Raw genomic sequence first — 23,488 nt, forward strand, 5'->3', positions numbered from 1 at the left:
TCTCCCGTCTGTAAGTGGGGCCGACAACAGCCCGTCCGGAGGGACGTCCAGCTTTGGCCCGTGAGTCCCGGGGCTAAGGGACCCTCCCAAGACCCCCGAGGCGGACGCCGTTATCCATGTCACCAGTAAGAAGGCGGCGGGGCCCCCAGAGCAGCTTGGACCCCGAAGGCCGCAGCTGGGAAGCCTCCGCTCTGGGTCCTTCTGTTCCACAAACCCCTCCCCCTCCCCGCGGTAAGTGGTCACTAGTCCATCCCTATTCCCCAGCAGCCTCCTCACAGAGAGGAGAGGCCAGGATGGGGTCTCCCCTCAGTTAGCAGAGAGTGGGGACCCGCCCCCTGTCCCACTGAAGGCCGGTGGTCTCCCCCCCTGGCAGGGGGCAGGCCGGGGAGCAGCACAGGGGGGAGGGGTAGGCGGCCGAGGGGTGGGGGACCCTCCCCAGACTCCCGAAATCCCCTCCCCTCTCACATAATCCCAGCCAGGCCGGGAGGCCCGGCTCACAAGGAGGCCTCGGAGAATGTGGCTCAACCGGTCTTGGGAGCCCGACTCCCGCCGGGGCTGGTGGTCCCCCAGCACCCCGGGGAGCTCCGGCGCCCGCAGGAAAGCTCGAGAGCCGCCTCCCCTCCCAACCTCCAGCCTGCCAGCAGAGCCGGGACCTCTCCAGGAGGGAAAGGCAGGTAGCCACCATGGCCCGGCCGCCCCCCGAGCCCACCCCGGCCCCCAGCCTTTGTGCTCCGGAGGAGCTCGAGAGAGAGCCCGGCCCCCCAGAGACGGCCACAGTTCCCTTGGGCCCGGCCGGCACTTTCACACGGGCTGCTGGGAGCTGCCGCCCGCTGAGCCTCCTTCGGCTCACACAAAGGCCGCCCGGTTTCCCAATTTTCCACTCGCCGTCGGCCCCTCGGAGAAGGAGCAGCTGAAATGTAGAGCGGGAGCCGCTGGAAACTACATACAACGGGGGTCGGACAGGGCTCGGGGGTCAGACAGGGCTCGGGGGTCGGACAGGGCTCGGGGGTCAGACAGGGCTTGGGGGTCGGACAGGGCTTGGGGGGCCGGAGAAGGCTTAGGGGGCTGGAGAAGGCTCAGGGGACCGGACAGGGCTCACTGGTGTGGGCTTCTGTGTCAATCACCCTTCCACCAATCGCCTCTCATTCCACCAGCATTTATTAAGCCCCGACTGTGTGCGAGGTACCAGAAGAACAAAAGTATAAATGAAGTAGTCTGCGGCCCAGGGAGGAGGACACCGGTTTTAACCCAGGCAAACTCTTTCCTGTGCCAGAGGACCTGGCCTTGGGGGCCCTCTCCAGAAAGGGGGACAGGAGGTACCCCAGGGAGCGCAGAGCCTCCGAGGGCTGGTGTGGAGGAGAGCCTCGGTTCCCCATTAGTAAAAGAGGGGCTGCTAATGTCCCTTTCAGAGTAACCTGGGGCCACCTGGACCCCAGCACAGGGAGGTGCGACGTGGGAGGGCCCACAGCTCAGGGAGAGGGGGGATTTCCCCCCTTCGTCTGAAGCGGAAGCTCTCGCATGCCGGGGATCCCCCCTCACTGCTCTTCGAGAGGAACTGCTGGGCACCCCAGAACCAGGCCCAGAACTGCCCTTCCCCGGGAGGTGGAGACCCAGGGCAGAACGGCCATGGCCGGCTTTGTTTGCTTGTTTGTGCACCTAAGGAGGGGAATGAGACCCGCGGGGGAGAGGGGGCCGGGCCTGCAGTCGGGGAGCCCCGAGTTCAAATCCAGGCTCAGACATTAAGTGGGTCTGGCTTCTGCCCCCCCTCATTTTCCTCCTCTGTAAAGTGGGGATGGTGACAGAGCTGGCTTCTTCCCCACACGCCTGTGGTTCTGGGATCTCCGGGCCATTCAAAGTCCAGGACTTCTCACTGTCCATCCGTCTCTGTGTCTCTGGCTCTGTGTCTATGTGTCTCTGAGTCTGTATCTCTCTGTGTCTCTCAGTCTGTCTCTGTCTGTCTCTGTCTCTGTTTCTCTCTGAGCATCTCTCTGTCTCTGTCTCTGTCTCTGTCTCTGACTATCAGTGGGTCCCAGGACCATTACCCAGACAGCTCCCACTGGGAGAAGCAGCAAAGCCCCTCCCCCAGCAGCCTCCCAGCAACGGCTCATCACAGATGGGGGGGGGGGCTTTGGTGTCCGCAAGTCCCTGCCCTCAGCAGCCCCCAGTCTCAGGGCGGAGCCTGGGCAGAACACAAAGGGGGCTCAAGGCCCCCCCTATGGGGGACAGTCATGTGCAATGCTCGGCTGGGAGATTGTGCACAACAGACGCCAGACGCCTTTGGACACAGGGAACTGTCTCCTGGCCATCTCGGGCTCAACGTGTCCAAAATTAAACCAACCGTCTTTTCCAAAAACCCTGCCCCCTGCTGGACTTGCCCTAGTGCTGTCGAGAGCGCCGTCAGTCAGGCTGGCAGCCCCAGAGTCCCCCGCTCTCCCCAGTGCATGATCCGGTCAAAGCCGGTCCTCACCCTTTCACAATCTCCCCCTCCCCCCCCACCCACGGTCACCACTGCAGCCCGGCCCCATCACACGGAACAACTGCGGTGATAATGACCTTCCTGGGGACTCTCTCCCCTCCTCCTGTATGTTCCCCTCAAATGTGCTCATTTGTATAAAGGCCGCAAAGAAAAATGCAGCTGGGACACAGGCCCAGCAAGAATTCCTAGAAGCGTTCCTGCGAGTGGCAGAGAAGGCACGAAGAAAGTAAATCAAATTCAAATGGGGAAAGAGGCAAGAAAGGTGGAAAAAGAGAATTAACTGCTTTAAAGAGATGCAAAAGTTCACTGAAGAAAATTTCTCTCTGAAAATTAGGATTCAACTAATAAAAGCTAACAACTCCACGAGGCGTCGGGAAATGATACAGCAAAGTCCAAAGATTGAAAAATAGAAGAAAACATGAAATATCTTATAGGAAAAACGACTGATTTAAGAATCAGCGGACTGCTTGAAAGCTATGAACAAAGTAAAAAAAGAGCCCAGACATCATATTTCAAGAAATCATCAACAAAAAGGATCCAAATATCTTAGATCTAGCAAAGAAAAGTAAAAACTGATAGTTACCCCCTAAAAGAAACCCCAGCATGAAAAATGCCAGGAATATCATAGCCAAAGAGGAAAAATAACAAAAGCAGCCAGAGAGAAAGAACTCAAGGACCGAGGAGCCATCATCAGAATCACACAAGATTTGGCAAACGCCATTTAAAGCAGCAGAGAGCTTGGAATGGAATATTTCAGAAGACAAAAGACATAGATCTCTAGCCAAGAAAAAGCTTCCCAACAAAACTGAGTGTGCTGCAATGGGGTGGGGGAGGGTGGGAGACAGCGGGGGGGTGGGGAAGAGGAAAGGGAAGAGGGGCTATGATGGAGCTTAAAGATAGGATTTCCAAGCATTTCTGATGCAAAGATCAGACTGAGTAGACAACCTGACATAGATAAGAGTTAAGAGAAGCATGAAAAAGGTAAACATGAGTGAGAAAGCACCAGGAACTAAACAAGATTAAACTTTATATTCCTGTATGGGAAGATGTAGCCTCTCAGAACTTTATCATCACCATTTATCACACTCATTCCTTTGCTGGCGACACCCAAACCTCTCCATTCCAAGCGCCCTGAGCACAGGTCCTGAATCCCCAGCTCCCTGCTCGTCCGCCTCAGGTCCCCCAAACCATCGTTCCTCTCAGACGGTCAGGAAACAGAGGAGAGGACGAATTACAGGCAATCGAGGCCAGAACCGGCCCCCAAGGCCCGCGCCTCTGACTCTCAGCTGCCTTCCTCTCCCCTGGAGAGACACCCCTCTTCTGGAAAGCCCGCACCCCCAGGACCCTCATCAACCACCCGTCACCTCCCCCAAAGCCACTGAGGCTAAATCTCGCCCCAAACCATCTCCCCCTCCCTTCCCAAGGCCTCGCCCCAGGCGTCCCATGGCGGGGAGGGAGGGAAGGGAAGAGGAAAAGAGGGAGGGAAGAAGGGGGAAGGGAAGGAAGGAAGGAATGAAGGAAGGAAGGAAGGGAGGGAGGGAGGGAGGGAGGGAGGAAAAGGAAGGAAGGAAGGAAGGAAGGGAGGCAGAAAAGGAGGGAGGGAGGGAAGGAGGGGGAAGGAAGGAAGGAAGGAAGGAAGGAAGGAAGGAAGGAAGGAAGGAAGGAAGGAAGGAAGGAAGGGAGGGAGGCAGAAAAGGAGGGAGGGAGGGAAGGAGGGAGAAAGGAGGCAGGGATGGAGGAAGGCAGGAAGGAGGAAGGCAGGGAGGGAGAGAGGCAGAAAAAAAGGAAGACAGGAAAAGGAAGGAGGGAGGGAGGGAGGCAGAAAAGGAGGGAGGGAGGAAGGGAAGGAGGGAGGGAGGGAGGGAGGGAGAAAGGAGGCAGGGAGGGAGGGAGGCAGGGCTGCCCCGGCTGCAGCCGCGGCCCTTCTCCCGTCGGGCCTGGCGGGAGCCGCCCGAGGCCCGCCGGCCGCCCGAGGCCCCCCGGCCGCCAGCTTCCTCAGCAGGCCGCAGACAGGCTGGCTCGGTGCCTGCGCATCGGCCGGGCCTGACATATTTTGGGCAGAGGCGCGGGGGAGAGGGAGCCATGTGGCTGATGTTAGTAAACAGTCTCTCGCGCAGGCTGGCGGCCACCACGGGCAGGCAGCGGGAGGGTGATTAGCTGGCAGATCACACTGGACGGATGGGGCTGCCGGGCGGAGACAAGAGACGGGCCAGAAGCGAGCAGCTGCTCCGGTCGCCATGGCGACGGGAAGCCGAACAATGAGGCTCCAATCCAGCATGTCAGGCGCTGCTGAAAGGCGCCCGCCACACCCAGCCCCCACCCCCTCGCCCCGGACACCAGCCTGGACCTCCCAGGCCTCCCCGGGGAGAAGGGGGGAGCCCGCCAGCCGGGCAGGGTGGGGGCTGGGGAGCGGGGAGCCCGAGCCCGTTACTCCGTAGCTGGCCAATGGCGCGGCCGGGATTCGTGCTAGGAGAGCCTTCGGCCGGCGGCTGGCCCAGCCCGCCCTCTCCCCATTTTACAGATGAGGGAACTGAGGCATTGAGAAGAGCAGGAGCACGGCTTCGTCGCAAGAGAATGGGGGGGGGGAGGGGGAGGGGGAGTGAGGGGGAAGGGAGGCGGGGACGCGGGGAATCAATCCTGGGTTCTAGTCTGGTTTCTCGCCGAGTTTTGTCCGGCCGTCCGCAGGGCCAGGCCCGGGACTCGAAACCGGGAAGGCAGCCCCCAGCCCGAGGCTCGCCATCACAACGGGGCCATCCGGGCTTCGTCTCCCTTCCCACCTTCAAGCTTCCCTTTGCTTTCCGGGTCCTCCGAAAGCCCCGTCATTGGTGGGGACGGAGAGCCGCAGACATGGGCGCCGAAGTCAGAGGCCGAGCCTCGGGACAGAGAACGTCAGACCTGGGAAGGGCCGCGGAGCGCAGAGGGAGCAGGGCTGCACTTCCCCCACAGAGCCCTGAGAACGCCCCCCCTGAAGCTCTGCAGGAAGGAGACCCCGTAGCCCCCACTGTGCCACAGCACTAGCTGTCAGCCAGCTTCAGCTTTGCTCTTTGGCCCTCCCTCCCCTGCTCCCAACGTCCCTGTCGCGGAACCGGGCAGAATAAGCACATGACCCACCTTCACACACTGGAAGGCTGCCCCTCCCCCCCTTAAATTGAGTCATTTATTTTTTATAAATGTTCCTTATTTTTCCCTTGAGTTTCTGTCAGCCTGGCCACTTCTAATACTTCCAACTGATCCTGTGTGGGAAGCTTTTATTTTTTAATTTAATTGCCCTCAATGAACAAAAATTCACCTCCTCCTCCTCCTCTGGTCACATTAGAAAAGAAAAAAAGAAGAAAAAAAAAGAGCCATGAAAAGAAATTCACAAACAAAACTAATGGCCACAAAACACGGCCACGGCCACAAAACACCGGCCACAACCACAAAATGGATCTCATCTGAAGTCTGGGCCTTTCTATTATCAGCAGCTGGTTTCATCCTCAGTCCTAGGGAGCTCTGGGCATGGGTCACAGTTCTGAGATCTTCACACTCTTATGTTATTGCAGACAACGGTTCTTTTGGTTCCACTGGCTTCGCTCGGAATCGGTTCACACAGTTCTCTCCTGGTTTCTCTTAATGCCCGCGTCCAGCTTTCTTGCAGCTCAATAGCATCCCACTCCATTCCGACAGCTTCATTTGTTCAGCTGTTGCAGGGTAGAATGTAGGAAGGAGGGCGACTTTTGCGTTTAAGTTTTTTTTCTTTTTTAATTCAATTGTATTTTGTTTTTCCAATCCAAAGATTCATTTTTGTAAGATTTTGGGTTCCGATTTTTTTCTCCCTCTCCCTTACCTCCCCCCTCCCCAAGATAGTGAGCAATCTGATAGAAGTTGTACATGTAGAATCATTTTAAACATGTTTTCTGATGAGTCATTTTGTGAAAACAAAACAAAAAGGGAAAGCACAAGAAAGAAAAAGCAAACAAACCAAAAAAAGGTGAAAATAGTGTCCTTCTATCCTCACTCAATCTCCATAATCCCCTCTCTGCATGCAGATGGAATCTCCCATCCCAAGTCTATTGGAATTGAATCAATGTATTGGCTGAGATGAGCCAAGTCTATCACAGGTGATCATCGCAAGATCTTGCTTGTTATTGTGATGTCCCGGTTCTGGTCCCTCCATTCAGCATCAGTTCATGGAAGGCTTTCCAAGCTTTTCTGAAACCAGCCTGCTCATTTCTTATAGAACAATACTACTCATTCAGCCATTCCCCAACTGATGGACATCCACTCCTTTTCCATTTCCTTGTCACCACAAAAAGCTCCTACATTTTTGCACACATGGATCCTTTTCCCTCTCAGATGGTCTCTTTGGAATACAGACCTAATAATGACACTGCTGGAGCAAAGGGGATGCACAGTGTGATAGCTCTTTGGGCATAGTTCCTAATTGCTCTCCAGAATGGCTGGACCAGTTCACAACTCCACTAACAATGTATTGCGGCCCAGTTTTCCCATATTCCCTCCAATATTTATCATCTTTTCCTGTCAACTTTGCCAATTGGATAGGTATGAGCTGGTACCTCAGACTTGTTTTGATTTTATTTAATAAATTTAATTTAATTTAATTTCTCTAATCAATAGTGCTTTGGAACACTTTTTTATGTCTACAGATGGCTTTAAATTCACCTGAAAATTGTTCATATTAAATCAATTAGAAAATGTAAAAATCATTTTTTTAAAAGGAACCCATTCAGAATGAGAAAGGATCATCTTATCCAATTTCTTTCATGTGTAAAGTAATTAGGAAGAACTGAGTTCAAATCTGGTTCAGGCCCTTAAAGTCGCTTAACCTTGTTTGCTTCAGTTTCCTTATCTCTTAAATGCGGATAATAAGAGCACTTACTTCCCAGCATTGTTGTGACATGGATCAAATCAGATCATATGTATAAAGTATTTAGCATAGAATCTGATATTTAGTAGGTACTTAATAAATGCTTGTTCTTGTTTCCCCTCTCGACAACATAAATATTACCTACCATTATTATTTAAACAGTTTGTCATTTTCAATAATCCCCAGCTTCCTTGGTTTGGGGTTTCCATTCACCAAATAAAATCTCAATTTCCCTCTTCCCCCTACCATGATAAACCATTTTTTCAATGTCTATGCTAAGTTTATTGAGGGCAGGGAATCTCCCTGAACTTTGCATCCCCTCCCCCAAAGAGCACAGGAGCTTAAGGAAGCTTGGGCTGCCATATTGTGGGTGACGTCTCCAAGGCTTGTTGGAAAGAAAAGGTTCTCTGAGCCTTCGAGTGCTATAAAAATGGAATCACCATCATCATTGCTTTCACCTTCACTATCACGGTGATCACCATCCCCATCATCATTAAAGTCGACAGCACCGTTATTTACATTTTCCAGGTCCATGCCGTCGTCCAATCCGGTATCCACGGTGGGTGGTGCGAGCCCTTTCTGGGAATATTTGTCCGTTCCACAAAAGCCCAATACATGAAGGGGATTCTTAGCCGGCCAACTCTTCTCTCCCCGAGACAAAGGCCAAAGCAAACTGCTCCCAGCCCCCTTCAATAGATACCTCCTTCCCCAGCTGAAGAGTTGGTCCCAAAACCCCCAGGATTGTTGCCTTTCCCTGGAAAATCAACCTGAAACCTATTCATGGAGAGGAAACGGCCCACACCATCCCTGCTACGTATGAAAGGGGAGCAAGAACCCGTGTAAAAGGAGCTTTTTTTTTTTTTTTGGTGGCTTTCAAGGTAGATAATGAGATCTCATGGCCAGACAACATTTTTGGACTCATGGGAGTAGGATCGGGCCTCTTAAGTTACCGGAGGAGTGAATCACCTCCTTTGTTTCCCACAGAAGAATTAAAAATCGCCACTAGCATCCTCAGCACCACACCCCCCACCCCAAGCCCCTACCCTTCTTGCAGAAGGCTTCATTGACTGAGGAAAGGAGTCAAAACAAAGGCTCCAGGAGGACCCTCATCTACCTCCTGTTCTGTCTCAGACTTTTCTCCAGAACCCAGAAACCTGGAGGGAATGCCGGAGAGCCCCGGGCAAAGCCTGATCCCCAGATGTCTTCCTCACAAGGCTCCCCAAGACCATGGTGTCCCCCTTGGATGCCCAGAGGTACTGGGGTGTCTGTCCCCAGCCCACAAATGTATCGCAGAAAGCAGTGAGGAACCCCAAGACTGAGACCTCTTGGGGACTGTTTCCTCACCTGCAAAGTGAGGAAATTCTCCGTTCTCCATCTAGAGAAATAATTGCATGTGTGCGTGTGTGTGTGCATACTTAGACATTTTAAGAGCAGTTAGTTGCCTCGGGGGAGTGATTTGGGGGATGCTAGAAACACCCTCCTGCCTGAAATTCCACCATCATTGTGTTTCTCCTTAGTAATCCTCGAGAATGGCAAGGCTCCCGAATGGGATAATGTATGTAAAGTGCTTTGCCCACTTTCATGAGCTATATATAGCCTTTGCCAACTCTTACTAGCTATTATTTCTAAAAAGCTTTCCCCCCAACCGAAGGCCGGAACTCTGATCTGTAATTATCCCTAATAGTCGGACCTTCAAATCTCAATCACCTTGGGCAGCCCGCTTGGCCGGGGCTCCCTTCCGGCCTGGCTGGAACTGCCCGTTTGCCCCGCCCTTTGTTTTTCCCCCCCCCCCCGGTCCTGCTTCCCTCTGGCTGGGAACGGCCCGGGCAGCTCTGGTCCTGCTTATCTCCCCAGATCAAACGGGAATCCAGCCTTGGGTGAGATGGCCAGCCGAGCCTCATAAACAGGGCTTCCTTTTAGGAAATGAGCAGAGGTAATTAAATGCTCGTTCTTGGGGGATGGGGGAGGCACCTCAACAGAGACAAACAGATCTTTAACCTCTCTGAGGGCTAAGCTGAAAGGCCTGGTGCCTTCCAGCCATCAGTAAACTTATCGGGTCTGATAATGCACCTATTCCCAGGCCTAGCTGGCCTGAGGGAGACTGGAGATCATCCCTCCCAGTGTCTTGGACAAAACACCGGCCGACCAGAAACCGGGGCTGGACCGACATCTCCCACCCATACTAAGATAAGGTCGAAATGGGTTCATGGTTTTACTATAAGCAAATCAGGAAAGCAAGGGGGAGTTTACCTTTCAATCTTTGGAAAAGGGAGGAATTTATGACCAAATAGGAAATAGAGAAGATTATGAAATGCAAAACGGATAATTCTGAGGACATTAAATGAAAAGGTTTTTGTACAAACAAAACCAATGCAGCCAAGTTTAGAAGAGAAGCAGAAAAAAAGGGGGAAAAAAATTTATAGCCAGTATTTCCAATAAAGGCCTCATTTCTATAATATATAGAGAACTCTATATGAATTTTATATTTTTTATATATCTATAATATCTATAGAATATGTGATATATTTTATATGTAATATACAATTTAGAAGAATACAAGTCATTCCCAATTGATAAATGATCACTTTAAATAAACAAACTAAGTAATAAATGATCAAAGGATATGAAGAAACAATTTTCAGATAAAGAAATTAAAGCCATCTCTAATCATATGAAAAAAATGCTCTAAATCACTATTGATTAGGGAAGTGCAAATGAAAAACATTTTGAAGGACCTTCTCACACCTCTCAGACTGGCTAAGATGACAGGAAAAGATAATGATGAATGTTGGAGGCGATGTGGGAAAACTGGGACCGTGATGCATTGTTGGTGGAGTTGTGAAGTGAACCAACCATTCGGGAGAGCAATTGGAATTATGCTCAAAGGGCTTTCACACCCTGCATACTCTGATCCAGCAGTGTCTCTATTGTTTCTGTAGCCCAAAGAGATCATAAAAGAGGGGAAAGGACTCCCATGTGCAGAAACGTTTGTGGCGGCAAGGAAATGGAAACTGAGTGGATTCTCATCAGATGAGGAATGACTAAGTTGCAATATATGAATATAGTGGAATATTATTGCTCTATAAGAAATGATGAGCAAGCTGATTCCAGAACTACCGACTTCAGACGTACAGGAACGGATACTGAGCAAAGTAAGTGAGCAGAACCAGGAGTAACGACAAGATCATGTGATGATCCATTACGGCAGACTTAGCTCCTTCCCACCAGTATAATAATTCAAAACAATTCCAATATTTTGGGAAGGAAACTGCCATCTGCCTCCAGAATCGGATCGATGAGACTGAGTGGGGACAGAACCTTTTTGTTTCTGGCTTTCTTGTGGTTTGGATACTGGATGTTTCTCGTGGATGCGCTGTCTGTCCTTGGGAAGGGGTGGCAATCAGAGAGGGCTTCTTGGAGGAAAAGGGGATGCTTGAGCTCAGCTTTGAAAGGCAGCGATGAGAAGAGCTTTTGGGGACCATTTTATTGAGCAATTAGAAAGTGCCAGAAACCATTGTGCCCCCAACTGGGATGCGGAAATCACCGAGGCATAGACCCTCATGACCCCCACTCCAAGTCTAGCAGAGGGAGAGAGGTTGGGGTGCAAACAGCTAACACAGGGGGGATTGCCTGGGTCCAGTGTTCCAAGACCCCTCCCAGTAAGGACATTCAGTGTTCTAGGGCCCTCCCAGTAGGATTTTTCAATGTTCTAGGGCCCTCCCAGTAGGATTTTCAGTGTTCTAGGGCCCTCCCAGTAGGACATTCAGTGTTCCAGGGCCCTCCCAGTAAGACTTTCAGTGTTCTAGGGCCCTCCCAGTAGGATTTTTCAGTGTTCCAGGGCCCTCCCAGTAGGATTTTCAGTGTTCCAAGGCCCTCCCAGTAGGATTTTCAGTGTTCCAAGGCCCTCCCCATAGGATTTTCCAATGTTCTAGGGCCCTCTCAGTAGGACATTCAGTGTTCTAGGGCCTTCCCAGTAGGATTTTCAGTGTTCTAGGGTCCTCCCAGTAGGACATTCAGTGTTCTAGGGCCCTCCCAGTAGGACTTTCAGTGTTCTAGGGCCCTCCCAGTAGGACATTCAGTGTTCTAGGGCCCTCCCCTTAGGATTTTCCAATGTTCTAAGGCCCTCCCAGTAGGACTTTTCAATATTCTAGGGTCCTCCCAGTAGGACTTTTCAGTGTTCTAGGGCCCTCCCAGTAGGATTTTCAGTGTTCCAAGGCCCTCCCCGTAGGATTTTCCAATGTTCTAGGGCCCTCCCAGTAGGACTTTTCAATGTTCTAGGGTCCTCCCAGTAGGACTTTTCAGTGTTCCAAGGCCCTGACAGCACCTGTTCTAAGGCCCCTCTAAGCCCTGACATCCTGGAAAACACGACCACTTCAGAGCTGACGGGGGTGACAGTGGGAGACTTAGGTTCGTCTACAAGGTGATTTGTTGGGAACGTAGAACTTGGCTTTTGTTGATTAGCCCAACCAGCCGTGCCCAAACCCTTTGGGGTTTTCTTGGCAGATACTGCAGGGCTTTGCCATTTCCTTCTCCAGCTCACTTTTACAGGTGAGGAAACTGAGGCAAAGGGAGAAGCTAGGGAGGGAGAAACACAAGATTTGGGAACAAATTGGATAAATGAGGAAAAGAGGAGTCCAGAGTGACCCACGTGGAGGAGACGGGAAGAATGGAAACCTGAGAGAAAGGAGCACTTTGGGGGAGGCCCTCGGGGGAGCTGTTTCCCGGTTGGATCACTGGCTGTGTCTACGGGGTCTCCCCAGAAGGCAGCGGGCTGAAGTCGGCCGGACCCCGTCGGATAAATGGATGAGTCGTCTGCAGAGAAAGGATCATTAAAATCCACTAGGGGACGAGGTCACGGGGAGGGAGCAGTGGGCAGAGCATGGCCCGTCACAGGCTCCGCCATGGGGACGAGCGGGCTCTCGGGGTGAAGGAGGAACCATCGGCCGGATGACAGGAGGGTCCCGAGAGGGCCTCGATCCCCCCAGAGGACAGAGCAGCAATGCCGGGAGCTGCCCAAGGGCCAGAGGCCCCGGGGCGGGAGAAGAGGAGAGGGCGGGAGATGGGGGTCCAGGGTGAGAAGGGGGAGCTCCCGTCCTGTTCTCAATAACAGAATGGAGGGGTCCTCCCTGAGAGACCAGGAAAGCACAGGGAGAGGGGCTTGAGGACGGCACCTGGGGGATGAGTTGGGGAGCCAGGTCTCGCACCCCTCGAGATGCTGAATTGGATCGTAGCTGACCCTTTGGCTCATCTCCACCCCCGGGAGCTGCCATTGTCCCTCTCTGTTCCTGGGATCCAAAGGCAGCTTCTCCCCCAACAGAGGACGGGACCCTCGGCCTTGGAGGGAGCGAGCTTCCCCTCCTCGGAGGGCTTGAAAAGGAGCCCGGGGCCTCCTTTGTCCAATGTGTTGTCAGAGACTTTTGTTCCGAGTTCCAGGTCTCTTTCTGGGATTCTTTCCCTCCCAGAAATCTTACAGACTGGTCGGGGCCAAACCCACCATGACGCCCGGTGTCTCTGGAGCTTCAGGCCTTTCCCCGGAGGGGGGCACCTGGGGACCCCGGGCGGGCCCAAAGGGCCTGCTCTGCTAAGGCAGCTCCGGGGCTTCCAGGGCAGAGGAACATCCGGGAGCAAACAAAGCTTCGTCAGTGCCCTCGCTCGGAAAGGAAATCTCTTCACAGCCGGCTGCCCTCGGTTACCCGATCCCTTCTAGCGTCCCCGGCCCCGCCACGGGACGCTCAGCCTTCGTCCGGCCGGGAGCCAGAGGCCTTCTTATCCCGCGGCCTCCATCAGTGGGCACCGGCCTCGAGGATGCTGGGATTGCGGCCCTGCCCCTTCTCTGGTGGGGACTTAGCAGCCTCCAGGCCCCTTCCCCGGGGTGGGCGCAGCTGGGACGAGACCCTCATGTGCTTCACCTGCCAGGGCTGGAGAGAACGCTCCGAGCCCTCCAGAAATGGTCCTCGTCATCAGGAAATGACCTTAGGACTGGTTCTAGCTAAGCCGGACCCCCAGGGAGGAGTCCGCGAGCTTCCGAGCCCACAAAGACACAGGACGGGAAAGCTGGACTTGTCCGGACCATTCGCGGTCCAACCGCCGCTGGACTAACAGATGCTGGGGCCATAGTCAGTCTGGTCAGCCCAACCACCCTGGAACCCACCGGGCATCGGAGCCACATACGGTCAGTCCGGTCAGCCCGACCGCCCTGGAACCCGCCGGGCGTCGGAGCCACGTCCGGTCAGTCCGGTCAGCCCGACCGCCCTGGAACCCGCCGGGCGTCGGAGCCACGTCCGGTCAGTCCGGTCAGCCCGACCGCCCTGGAACCCGCCGGGCGTCGGAGCCACGTCCGGTCAGTCCGGTCAGCCCGACCACCCTGGAAACCACCAGGCGTCGGAGCCACGTCCGGTCAGTCCGGTCAGCCCGACCGCCCTGGAACCCGCCGGGCGTCGGAGCCACGTCCGGTCAGTCCGGTCAGTCCAACCGCCCTGGAAGCCGCCGGGCGTCGGAGCCACGTACGGTCAGTCCGGTCAGTCCGACCGCCCTGGAACCCGCCGGGCGTCGGAGCCACGTACGGTCAGTCCGGTCAGTCTGACCGCCCTGGAACCACCGGGAGTTGGAGCCTATAGTTGGTCCAGCCCCCGTCAGATCCCGCCAGACCGGGGATGCTTCAGTGGCTGCTGGGGGGGGCTCCATGGCGAACCCGCCCCTTCCTAAAGCAGCCCGCTGCCCTTGAGGATGACTCCCATTCTGAAGGCTTCAGACGCTCCCCTCGCTACTTGCCCTTGTGGCTCCCAGACAAGGCCGGTCCCTCCTCTCCGGGACGTCCCTGGAGCAGACGTCGCGTCCCTTTCCGTCGGAGGAGGGGGACACGGGGGAACCCCCAGACTCATCGGGTTCCCGAGGCCGGGGACAGAGGTTTAGAGCTGAGTGTTCAGGCAGCCGTGGGGGAGGGGATTCACCTGATCAGAAACCCGAAGCTCTCTCATCCCCCGGGGACTGTAGACACGTCACTTTCCCTCAGTTTGTAATGTCCATGGGCCCGATGTGGGGTTTTCTGGGCAGAGACACCGGAGCGGTCGCTGTTTCCGTCTCCAGCTTATGCTACAGTTGAGGAAACTGAGGCAACAGGATGAAGCGACGCGTTCGGGGAGACGCGGGGAAGTGCCGGGGTCCAACCAGAGCTTGATCCCCGGGGCCGGGACTGGCTCTAACCGCCGGACCATCCGGCCGCCCCTATGGGGGTTCAGCCATCTGTAAAAAAGCCAATCTTGAATAGGCGCCTGCTCTGGGCCGGGCTCCAGGTAAGAACCGGGCGCACAGGAAGGCAAACGCAGCCCCAGCCTCGAGCTGTTTGCTGGGGGGCAACGTGGAGGCGATCTCAAGGAGGGATTCTTGTCCCCCCTCTTCAGAGCTGTCAGGGGTCCCTGGGACACCCCCACTTCTTTAATGCCCCAGAGCAGCTCCATCACTGGTCTGGAGCCGCAGTGAGGGGTGAGCGGCCAGGAACCTGCCACGGCCCCCCGCCCTCGCCACGGGCCCCCCTCCGCCCTTGGAAGCACCCAATGAGCCCCCCTGTACCCCTCCTTGTGCCAGCGGCCCCAAGGGATGGATGCCGGGGAGAGGGCTGTAAGTGGCCACGGGGCCGGGGCATAGAGGGCAGGGGAGCAGCAGGGCCCTTCCCCCGGTGTGACAGAGACCCCAGGACAGAGACCCCCGGGACAGCCCTTGGCCCGCGTCAGGTGTGTAAAGCGCTCTGTGTGATGTTCCAGCCGCTGAAATCCTGACCCAAGGCCCGTTTAGAGCTCCGCCATTCGCAGGAGAGAACCCGGCCTCCGGGCTGATGTCCTCCTGCAGAGGGGAACCAAGCCCAAGGTCGGACGGGCCGAGCCAGGCCCGGGGCCCGAGGTCGGACGGGCAGAGCGGGCCGAGCTGGGCCCGGGGCCCGAGGTCGGACGGGCAGAGCGGGCCGAGCCGGGCCCGGGGCCTGAGGTCGGACGGGCAGAGCCAGGCCCAGGGCCCGAGGTCGGACGGGCAGAGCCGGGCCCGGAGCCCGAGGTCGGACGGGCAGAGCCAGGCCCGGGGCCCGAGGTCGGACGGGCAGAGCGGGCAGAGCCGGGCCCGGAGCCCGAGGTCGGACGGGCAGAGCGGGCCGAGCCGGGCCCGGGGCCCGAGGTCGGACGGGCAGAGCGGGCCGAGCCGGGCCCGGGGCCCGAGGTCGGACGGGCAGAGCCAGGCCCAGGGCCCGAGGTCGGACGGGCAGAGCGGGCAGAGCCGGGCCCGGGGCCCGAGGTCGGACGGGCAGAGCGGGCCGAGCCGGGCCCGGGGCCCGAGGTCGGACGGGCAGAGTGGGCAGAGCCGGGCCCGGGGCCCGAGGTCGGACGGGCAGAGTGGGCAGAGCCGGGCCCGGGGCCTGAGGTCGGACGGGCAGAGTGGGCAGAGCCGGGCCCGGAGCCCGAGGTCGGACGGGCAGAGCGGGCAGAGCCGGGCAGAGCCAGGCCCAGAGCCAGGGAACCCCCATCAGAGCCACATTCTCCAGGTGTTGCTCCCGGACATCCCCTGACTAGTGGGGAGGGCAATCAGCACAGGCTTCCTCTCCCCCCACGCAAAGAACTCTTGGCTAGTGTCCGAACACTCCTGGGAGGGTCCCCCCATAATGCCCCGGGGCGGCAGCCAACACCCCTCCCCCTGGCAAGGGAATTCTGGGATAGCTTCTTTTCTCACACGTCTAGAGACCCCCTGACAATACCCTCAACTCCCATCAGCCGTCTCCCGAGCCCCCGGAGGGCCCCGAATAAAGCTGGGGGGGCCCAGCCAGGATCTGGGGGCCCAGCCGATGTCCTCGGGGCACCCCGGCCTCTAGGGAGAGCACCCAACAAACGCCGAGGTCGCGCTTCCTGGAAGCTTGAGTCAAAAACAAAGGCCGGAGGAGGCCTCGGAGTCGGGGAAGGGCCCGCACGGGACCAGAGGGGCGGAGCTCCGGGCGCTCCGCGGGAGTCGGGCTTCAGACCCGTTTTGGGACAGACGGGCCCGGACTCACCTGGAGCAGGAAGGCGGCAGGGCCGGGTCTGACCGCGGGCCTGGGCGAGGGGCCGGGGAGTGGGGGAACCAGGCTCCTCTCTGGCCCCCCCTTACCCAGGACCCCGCTCCATCGCCGCAGGCCTGTGACCCACAGACAGAACCCCTTGGGGATGAGGGGCACCCTCCGAACCTCCCCCCAGGGACACCCCCCACCCATCACCCACCCCGGCCCCGGCCACTGCCCAGTAGCCAGAACCCTGCAGCCCAACGGAGGACGTTCCGCGGCCCTTCTCTGGCTCACGTCTGGTCTCGGGGACGGAAGGGCCGGGTTCCAGAGCAGGACCGCGAGATGCCGGCACCGGAGGCCCCTGCGAGGCGCCCGCCGCCCGTGAAAGGAGGGGAAGTGAGCGGCCTGGGGTCACCGGGGGTCACGGGGGGGGGGGGGGGGCAGGCGCTCCGCCAAGTGGGCGCAGAAGGCGCCGGGGGAGAACAGAGCCCGGGAAGCGTCGTTCGATGACTATTTATTTTCATAGACATGAGGTATTTCAAAGTGCTCGAAGATGCAGCACTCAATAGACATTTCCAAGACAAGTGAAACACGGAACTCGGCCCCCACGGGACAGGCCGAGAGACGGGGCGGGGGCGGGGGACCCGGGGGTCCACCACTGTTTTTTTACAAAAGTTTCTTAGTTCCAAAAAGTGATAAAGTAATATCTACTCAAAACTTCACAACTCATTTTCATACGAAAATATAAGTATCAAATGTAGGCAAGTCTCCGCGCCGCACTAAAGTATACAGACGGTGTGAGCGTTAGTCCGGGACGGGCAGGTCCACGAGCCGCCTGTATACACAACGTGCTCCTCGCGCTCCCAGGCGCCCCGGGACTCGGGGGCGCCGTCCCGGCACCCAAGACACGGACAAAGGCAAGTGTGAAATCGCTATTTACAGAGATGGCGCCGGCCCCCCCGGGAGCAACGCCCGGGCCCGCGACGCCGGCCAGACGCCCGGCGCGACGCGTGAGCACCATTGAGGAGAGAAGGCCCGACGTCGGAGCTGGCGTCGAGAGTCCGGGCCCGCTGCACGAGGGCCGCCTGCAGTTCGAGGAGGGGGCCGGCTCCGGCGCTCCGCACCCCCGGAGGCGCCCTGTCCCTCGGGCCCCCGTGAGCCCCCCGCCCGGAGAGGGGGGGGCTGTAGCATTGAAAGTGGACCAACATTCTTAATGTCAAAACCCCGCGATTAAAAACCGTGTGCAAAGTGGCAGTGCCGGTGCCGGGCCAGGGCAGCCCCCGGCCGACCTCGGCTCGGCAAGTCCTTCCAGGCAACCCCAGGCCCAGCAAGTCCTTCCAGGCAGCCCCAGGCCGGCCTCGGCTTGGCAAGTCCTTCTGGGCAGCCCCAGCCCAGCAAGTCCTTCCAGGCAACCCCAGGCCAAGCAAGTCCTTCCAGGCATCCCCAGGCCGGCCTCAGCTTGGCAAGTCCTTCTGGGCAGCCCCGGCCCAGCAAGTCCTTCCAGGCAGCCCCAGGCCAAGCAAGTCCTTCTGGGCAGCCCCAGGCCAAGCAAGTCCTTCCGGGCAGCCCCAGGCCAAGCAAGTCCACCAGGGCAGCCCCGGCCCAGCAAGTCCTTCCGGGCAACCCCTGGCCCAGCAAGTCCTTCCAGGCAACCCCTGGCCCAGCAAGTCCTTCCAGCCATCCCCAGGCCGGCCTCGGCTTGGCAAGTCCTTCCGGGCAGCCCCAGCCCAGCAAGTCCTTCCGGGCAGCCCCAGGCCCAGCAAGTCCTTCCGGGCAGCCCCAGGCCCAGCAAGTCCTTCCGGGCAGCCCCAGGCCCAGCAAGTCCTTCCGGGCAGCCCCAGGCCAAGCAAGTCCTTCCGGGCAGCCCTGGGTCCAGCAAGTCCTTCTGGGCAGTCCCTGGCCGGCTCCCGGCCCAGCAAGTCCTTCTAGGCAGTCCCTGGCCGGCCCCCGGCTCAGCAAGTCCGCCAGGGCAGCCCTCGGCCGGCCCCCGGCTCAGCAAGTCCGGCCGTGCTCGGCCCTCTGCAGCAGCTGCTCCTGCTTGGCCATGAGCTTGCGCTTCTCCAGCTGCAGCTGCTGCTCCTGCGCCTGCAGCGAGCGCACGTACTCCGTGGCCTTCTTCAGGATGACCACCTTGGCCGCCTTCTCGTTCCTGACCAGCTCGGGCACGTGGTCCCGGAGCGTCAGGAAGCTGGAGCGCAGGTCGTTGCGCCGCTGCCGCTCCAGGATGTTGTGGTTGCGCCGGCGCTCGCTGTCCTCCGAGTCGGAGTTGCGCGGGCTGGCGCCCTTGGCCTTGGCCGGCGGCGGGAGGCTCCTGGCGGGGCGGGGGGGGGCCTCGGCCTTCACCCGCTTGGGGGGCGGCGGGTCCTCGCTCTCGGCGTAGGGGGAGGGCGCGGCGTAGTTGTGCTGCTGGTGGATGGGCGCGCAGCGCTTCGGGGCCGGCTCGCCCGGCTGGGCGCGGGCGGCGGGGGCGGCGCTTTTGGGCCGGACTGTGATGGTGAAGGTGGTGAGCGCCTTGGGGTGGCTGGAGGCCGAGGCTCGGCGCTTCTCCACCGTCACCACGTCGATCTCCTCCTCCTCCTCCTCCTCCTCTTCCTCCTCCTCATCATCTTTGGGAAACAAAGGCAGGCGGTTAGGCCGGGTGGGGCCGAAAAGGTTCCACCACACACAGACACAGACAGACAGACACAGACAGACACACACAGAGACAGACACAGACAGACAGACACAGACAGACACACACAGAGACAGACACAGACAGACAGACAGAGACGGACAGACACAGACACAGACGGACAGACACAGACAGACAGACACACACAGAGACAGACAGACACAGACAGACAGACACAGACGGACAGACACAGACAGACACAGACAGACAGACAGACACACACACACACAGACAGACACAGACAGACAGACACACACACACACACACAGACACAGACAGAGACAGACAGACAGACACACACACACACAGACACAGACACATACAGATACAGATACAGACACAGACACAGACACAGACAGACAGACACAGACACAGACAGACACAGACAGACAGACACACAGACACAGACAGACACAGACAGACACACACACACAGAGACACAGAGACAGACAGACACACACACACACACACACACACACACACACAGACACAGACACAGACACAGACACACACACACACACACACACACACACACACACACACACCCCACCTCCACGGGTATCCTGCCCGTCTCCGGCCCCGGAGCTGAGAACAATCGGGGGGTTGGTCCCGGGCCCCCACGCCCGCCCCAGTCTGCGGGCCCTGAAGGCCGGGCTTTGGGCTCCCGCCAAGAAGCCAGCTGTTGGGAGGAAATGCTTCCCTCAGCCGGGCTGTCAAGGCAGGGCCATTAAAGGGGCAGGGAGCCTTTTCTGCAGGCAGAAGGGACCCGGACGGAAGGCCCAGATGGAACTCTGGCCTCCCCAATCCGAAGCCCGAGGAGCTCCCTCTCTCCCCAGCTGTCCCCTGCCAGGCAGCCCCCCCCAGCCGCAGCGCCCACGGGCCGGGCAGCCCTCCTGGGGAGGGGTCTCGGCATGAGGCGGTTCAGGGAGCCCTCTCGGGGGTCTGCAGGGCCCTGGAGAGGCTCGGTGCCTCTGCGTGCCAGCGAAGCTCCACAGCCTCTGGTCCGAGGGCCCCGAGCCTCCCGAGGGCAGGGGCTGCCGCCCCCTTATGCCTCCTGAAGCTGCCCCCGGTCACAGGCCGACAGCCCCTAGGAGGGCGAGGGCGGGGCCTGCCTCCTCGGTGCCCGCGGGGAGGGCAGGCCGGGCAGCACCAGTGGGGCTCGGAGGCCAGCCCAAGCCCGATTCAGACAGGACCGCGGAGGGCCAAGGACTGGGCGCTGGCTGGCTGACTGACAGACGGACCGGACCGAGGGCCCCACCCATGCCCACCAGGGCACCTGCACTGGCTACACTTCCCAGGGGGAGCAGGAGCTGGATTCAGATCCCAGGGACCTGGGGGGTGCACTGCCCCCTGCTGGTAACCCCCTGAACCGCAGCCGGTTCTGAATATGGGGGAGGGGGAGGCCGGGAGGGTGTGGGGGATGCCAGAGCCCCCAATGGGTCTGGCCCGGTTTGGGGGGTGCTCTCCTCCCCGTGGGGGAGGGGTCGTTGCTCTCCACTCGGATCCCCGTTCCCCCTTTGGTGCTCTGACCCCTCCCAGCTGCCCCCACCCGGGAGACCTGAGAGACCACTTCTCCCCACTTCGGGCCGGCAGGGCGGCAAAGGAAGAGCAGGCCCAGCTTTGGGGGAGCTTGGGGGAAGTCCAGGGAGACCACAAGGAGAGGAGGCGGGTCATTCTTAAAGGAGCCCCAGGCCGGGGTGTCCCTGGCCGCCTCCAGACTGAGCCCCCCGGGAGAGGAAAATGGCAGGGCCCTCCTGGGCCTCGGGCGCGCTGGGGGAGGGGCTGCTTACCCGAGTCGCTCAGGGTGTCGTCCCCGGAGCAGCTGTTGGTCCTGGTGTCTCCGGCCGGGAAGGGGCGCGCCGGGCCGCGGGGATGCTGGCCGGGCCCTCCCGGGGGCGCCCCGGAAGTACCGGCGGCTGCGGCTGCAGCGGCCGGGGGCTCGCGCTTGTTCACCGGGAAGGGGAACACCACGGCCGGGTCCACGCACTCGGAGGCCGGGTTGCACAGCTCGGCGGCCCCGGGGGCGGGCGCGGAGCCGGCAGCCCTGGAGGGCGGCGCGGAGGCGGTGGCGGAGGCGGCCTTGGCCGGGCCCTCGGCCGGCGCGCCCCGCGGGCCCGCCTGCAGCTTCTCGGTGACTACGCGCTCGAGCTTCTCCCGCGCCGAGAAGCCGCTCCACATGCAGTCCCGCAGCACGAAGGCGCTGAGGTTGCCCGGGCCCCCGGTGCCCCACGGCTCGGCCTCGGGCGGCGGCAGCAGCAGCAGCTCGGACGCCCAGTCGGGGGGCTCGCCGCCCCCGGGCCACGCGGGGCTGGGCAGCCCCCCGGGGCCGCCGCCGGGCCCGGCCCGGCTCGGGGAGAGCGGCGGCGTGGGCAGCAGCTCGAACTTCTTCCAGATGTCCTCGCCCGGGGGCGCCCCGTCCGGGCCGCCCACGTAGAAGTCGTCCTCGTCGGGGTAGAAGCAGGGCTGCAGCGAGTGGAACTCCAGGTCCGGGTTCTTGGGGGCCGCGGCGCCCACCGGCATGGTGGGAGGAGACGTCGGGGGCCTCCGCCGCTCCTGGGTGCTCTTCTCGGAGTCGGGCTCCTGGCCGGGCGAGGAGGGAGCGAGGGAGCCAGAGAGAGAGCGGAGGGAGGGAGGCGGGCACACGCAGGGGAGAGGGGGACAAGCCTGGACAACGGACGGACAGAAGGACACGGGAGGGGAGGGAGGGAGAGGGGAAGAGAGAGAGGGAGAGAGAGAGAGAGAGAGAGAGAGAGAGAGAGAGAGAGAGAGAGAGAGAGAGAGAGAGAGAGAAAGAGAGAGAGAGAGAGAGAGAGAGAGATTGGCAAGGGTAGCTCCGAGGGGCCGCGGGCGGGCGGGCGGCGGCCCTCCTCCCGCGGGGGGTGCGCAGGGGGAGAGGCCAGCTGCCCGGGCAGCCCGCGGCCGCTCGGCCGCCCCAAGCCTGCCGGCGTCCCTCCCGAGGGCGGAGAAGTTTCTCCCGTCTCCCTCCCACCCCCTTCCCTTTTGTGTACCAGGCGCCTACACCATTGGGGGAGGAGGGGGAGGGGACGGGCAGGGGGGGAGGGGAGGAGGATGCGGAGGGTCGTCCTGCCCCCGCGAGCCAACTACGGGAGGGGAGGGCGGGGGGCTCTGGGAAAAAATACCCACAACAACAACAAGCGCAGGAGTCTCCCTTTCACACTGGCTCCCATCGGCGGCGCCAGGCACGCACGCACACACTCAGACACGCACAGACTCACCCGCACTCGCACACTCAGACACACCCCTACTTTCTACTCCAGGGGGGCTCGCTCGGGGGGCCGCGGGGCCGGCCGCAAACTTTCTCCTGCCGGCCGCTCGGGGCCCCCTCCCCCCTGGCGGGCTGACCCCGAGCTCGCGCCCGGCGGCTCCCAGCTTCGCTGCGCGGGGGTTCTAACGGCCCCTCCGGCATTCCGGGTTCTAGAGTCCCTCCGGGCTGACATTTTCTGCTTGGCGTTCTAAGATCCTCCCGCCAGCTCTGACATTCTCCGTTCTAAACCCCTCCCAGCTTTGACATTCTCGGGTCTCTATTCTAAGGTCTCTCCCAGCGTTCTGGGTTCGAAGAAGGTTCCCCTCCCCTGTCCCGAGAGTCGGCTGGACGCTTTGCCTGCAGACACCTCGAAAAGCCCGGGGTGGGAGGTCACTTGCAGTCTGCCGTCTGTTCTGGGGACCTGGCAGCCCCCCGCCCTCCGAAGCGAGCACGCCCCAGCCTTCAGCCCGACCCACCTTGCGGTCTCCAGCCCCCAGCTCTGTGCAGAACCCCGCCGGAGCCTCCCTCCCCTCAGCGCAGGGCCCCGAGCAGCTCCCGCCTCCCCGCCCCGAGCCCGGGGAAGGCAGCCCGCGAGCCGGGGGAAGGCAGTTCGGGAGCCGGGAGCCCCCAGCGCGGAACCGGGAGCCAGAGGTGCACGGGGCGGGCCGCACCCCCTGCCTTCCCCGCGCGCTCCCGGCCCCCAGCGCAAAGGGCTGCCCGCCGGCCGGCGATCGTTCCGGAACGGACATCGGAGCCGAGCCGGCCGAGGATGTCCGGAGCCGAGACGGGGAGATCGGCCCGGGCGAAGGGAAGGGCGCGGGGCGGGGGGTTAGCGCTTCTCCGGCGGGGAGAGGCACCCCGAGGCCGCCCGCTTCTCCCGGGTCCGGGCAAGCCGAGGCGGCGGCGGCGCCCCGAGCCCGGCGCTGGGCGGCACTGGCAGTGCGGGCGATGAGGGCGGGCGCTGGCCGCAGCTTCACCTTACCTCCGCCGGCAGCAGCAGCAGCAGCAGCAGCAGGACCAGCCCCGCGCGCGGGGCCGGGCTGGGCTGGGCTGGGCTCGGCCGCTCCGCGCCCTGGGCTGGCAGGCAGGCCGGCCGGCCGCCGGGCTCCGCGGCCGCTCGCGCGCCTGCTGCAGCCGCAGCCCCGCTCTCCAGCAGCCGCCGCAGCCGCCGCAGCCGCCGCAGCCGCAGCCTC

The 23,488-nt window shown here is 60.1% G+C and overlaps 2 protein-coding genes across 3 annotated transcripts; one reads left to right on the plus strand and one right to left on the minus strand.

Annotated features, from left to right (window-relative positions):
- The first annotated feature begins 12,290 nt into the window (after positions 1-12,290).
- LOC127546303 (collagen alpha-1(I) chain-like) lies at positions 12,291-16,869 on the plus strand. Its single transcript, XM_051973499.1, has 6 exons — positions 12,291-12,415; positions 13,051-13,179; positions 13,350-13,907; positions 14,130-14,378; positions 15,152-15,791; positions 16,195-16,869. The coding sequence occupies exons 1-6, from the start codon at positions 12,291-12,293 to the stop codon at positions 16,867-16,869; spliced, it is 2,376 nt and encodes a 791-aa protein (XP_051829459.1).
- Positions 16,858-22,743, minus strand: MYCN (MYCN proto-oncogene, bHLH transcription factor). Of its 2 annotated transcripts, XM_051974117.1 has the most exons (3): positions 22,175-22,743; positions 20,821-21,694; positions 16,858-18,965 (listed from the first exon to the last, which is right to left on the minus strand). In XM_051974117.1, exons 2-3 carry the CDS (start codon positions 21,548-21,550, stop codon positions 18,352-18,354), a joined length of 1,344 nt encoding a protein of 447 aa, XP_051830077.1. In that variant the 5' UTR covers positions 21,551-21,694; positions 22,175-22,743; the 3' UTR covers positions 16,858-18,351. The 2 variants fall into 2 exon arrangements, with proteins under 2 accessions (XP_051830077.1, XP_051830076.1); XM_051974116.1 differs by lacking the exon at positions 22,175-22,743 and having other exon boundaries at positions 20,821-21,751.
- Between the last annotated feature and the right edge of the window lie 745 nt (positions 22,744-23,488).

Source organism: Antechinus flavipes, chromosome 2, assembly GCF_016432865.1.
Source record: "Antechinus flavipes isolate AdamAnt ecotype Samford, QLD, Australia chromosome 2, AdamAnt_v2, whole genome shotgun sequence".
In the NCBI taxonomy this organism is placed as follows: domain Eukaryota; kingdom Metazoa; phylum Chordata; class Mammalia; order Dasyuromorphia; family Dasyuridae; genus Antechinus; species Antechinus flavipes.

Excerpts from the sequence above, each read along its gene's own strand:
- LOC127546303 (XM_051973499.1), top strand. The coding sequence starts at position 12,291 with ATGACAGGAGGGTCCCGAGAGGGCCTCGATCCCCCCAGAGGACAGAGC. Across the intron at positions 13,180-13,349 it reads GCGGCCCTGCCCCTTCTCTG|GGAGGAGTCCGCGAGCTTCC; the intron begins GTGGGGACTTAG and ends CCGGACCCCCAG. Across the intron at positions 13,908-14,129 it reads GGGCGTCGGAGCCACGTACG|ACAAGGCCGGTCCCTCCTCT; the intron begins GTCAGTCCGGTC and ends TGTGGCTCCCAG.
- MYCN (XM_051974117.1), bottom strand. The coding sequence starts at position 21,550 with ATGCCGGTGGGCGCCGCGGCCCCCAAGAACCCGGACCTGGAGTTCCAC. Across the intron at positions 18,966-20,820 it reads CGACACCCTGAGCGACTCGG|ATGATGAGGAGGAGGAAGAG; the intron begins GTAAGCAGCCCC and ends TGTTTCCCAAAG.